Source organism: Myotis brandtii, unplaced genomic scaffold, assembly GCF_000412655.1.
Source record: "Myotis brandtii unplaced genomic scaffold, ASM41265v1 scaffold469, whole genome shotgun sequence".
In the NCBI taxonomy this organism is placed as follows: Eukaryota; Metazoa; Chordata; class Mammalia; order Chiroptera; family Vespertilionidae; genus Myotis; species Myotis brandtii.
The window spans coordinates 829,133-831,083 of NW_005367911.1; the positions used below are offsets into that span (position 1 = coordinate 829,133).

The following is a 1,951-nucleotide window of genomic DNA, read 5'->3' on the forward strand; positions in this document are numbered from 1 at the left end:
TGAGTGGTGACCAGATTACACATTGAGAAAAGGCTGCTTTTACTCATTTAACAAAGTTTCCTTAACACCAACTGAGTGCCCGGCACTGTGTGTGACATTCGGGAGGGGTAGAAAGTAATGGATGGCCCTACCCTTTCTCAGCCTTGGTACTACTGGCACATTACAAGGAGTTTGGGGGCCCTAGCCAGTTTGGCTCAGTGGATAGAGCGTCGGCCTTTGAACTGAAAGGCCCCAGGTTCGAATCCGGTCAAGGGCACATGCCCGGGTTGCAGGCTCGATGCCCAGTGCAGAACTTGCAGGAGGCAGCCGATCCATGATTCTCTCTCATCATGGGTGTTTCTCTTTCTCTCTCTCTCTCTCTCTCCCTCTTCCTTTCTCTCTGAAATCAATAAAAATCTATTTAAAAAAGGAAAGGAGTTTTGGGGGTCCTCCACCACCCTAATCCGGTGTTTCCCCCACTCACTCTTCAAGAGGTCTTTGTCTGCTACTCCCACCACAAGCTGCTCCTGGGCCAGGACGCAGGCGACACTGAGCAACACCTTGTGGGCATTGTGCAGGCGGTCAAACGTGCCACCCACAGCCCCTCGACGGTAGCCACGCACCGGCTGCTTTGGAGATCTGGCCACAGGGGAGGACGGCCTGATGGTGGAGGGTAAGGAGACCTCCACAGGCAGTTCTCCGTGCTCATACTCAGGGTAGAGCAGCACTGAAGTAAGTTGGGGACAACAACTGTAACAGCTGGTGGCGTAACGCTCTAGCTGTTGCTTGACCGGGTTGTACTGGCTTCCATCCAGGGTCTGGAAGTCAGTCAGCACCACCTCCGGCGGGTGGGCCAGATTCTGGACGGAGCTGGCCAGGGGAGGGAGAAAGGCGCTCTTGGTTCGGATGTTGGTGAGCAGAATCCTGATGTCCAGGTGCGGGTGCACGTTGGCGCCAGCGTAGAAGTGAGAGATGAAATCCAGAACCTCAAATGTGGCCTGCACGGGGGTGGACAGGGGCTGAGCCGGGCCCTCCAGGCTCATGCCCGGCTGCAGGTGTACATAGAGTGTGTCGTTCACGAGCCGGGCCGCAGAGGTCAGGATAGGGGCCAGGCGAGTGGCCAGGGAGGCCAGCGGCGTCGTCAGCACCAGGAGGCCCGACCGGAATAAAGCCATGCTGCCCAGGCCTGTGGACAGTCAGGGAGACCAGCAGAGGGTGACTGAGGGGGATGTGCCCGAGGGGGATGTCTGTACGGGGCCTTGGACCCAAGACAGGGGACATAGAGGGTCTGTGCCAACCGACAGGAACCGGGGGAGGGGACGGGGCCTGGTGAACCGCGCCTCGGGGCTGTGCTCCAGGACTCGGTTTCCTCCTCCCTCAGACGGGGAGGTGAGCTCGCTGAACTGAACCAAAATCCCGGGAGAGGAAACTAGACGTGAGCCCCTGAGTCATAGGGCGGGGGATGCAGAAATTCTGGGGCCTCCTGCTAAGCTGTACCAGGGCCTTCAAGGACTCAAACGAGGGGACTAAAGGCAGGCACTCGGGCTCGGTTCGGTCTCCTACTTACTGGTACCTCCGGGGTCTGGTTCCACTGGCAGCACCACTGACGCTTTCCCGAGATGCAACCCGGAAGCACTAGCTAAGAAGGGCGACTCTGAGCTACGGAATCCGGGAAAGGCCAAAAGTCTCGATTTCTGTTCGGCGCGGGATTCTCGCGAGATTTCTCATGGGGCGGGGCCGAGATTTGAGCCCCTAGGGGACTGTGTGCAGGAGGGCGAGTCTAGCTGGAAAGCCAGCCGGTTTCCCGGCTTCCCTGCGAGAAAGATTGGCTTCAGCCAGGTTATCAAGGAGACAATTACAGAGGCAGAACACCTGGCTTTCTTTCTTTCTTTTTTAAAGTGAAGAGGTCACTTTTTAAAAATATATATTTTATTGATTTTTTACAGAGAGGAAGGGAGAGGGATAGAGAGTT

At 56.7% G+C, this 1,951-nt stretch overlaps 1 protein-coding gene across 1 annotated transcript in view; it reads right to left on the reverse strand.

Annotated features, from left to right (window-relative positions):
• Window positions 1–1,686, reverse strand: part of COASY (CoA synthase) — a 4,564-nt gene extending 2,878 nt beyond the window's left edge. Inside the window, exons 1-2 of the mRNA XM_005875717.2 lie at window positions 1,547–1,686; window positions 464–1,165 (exon numbers count right to left, since the gene is read on the reverse strand). Of these exons, the coding sequence (XP_005875779.1) occupies window positions 464–1,154 (691 nt within the window). The 5' untranslated portion in view covers window positions 1,155–1,165; window positions 1,547–1,686. The remainder of the gene's footprint in view (window positions 1–463; window positions 1,166–1,546) is intronic.
• Window positions 1,687–1,951: the final 265 nt, after the last annotated feature.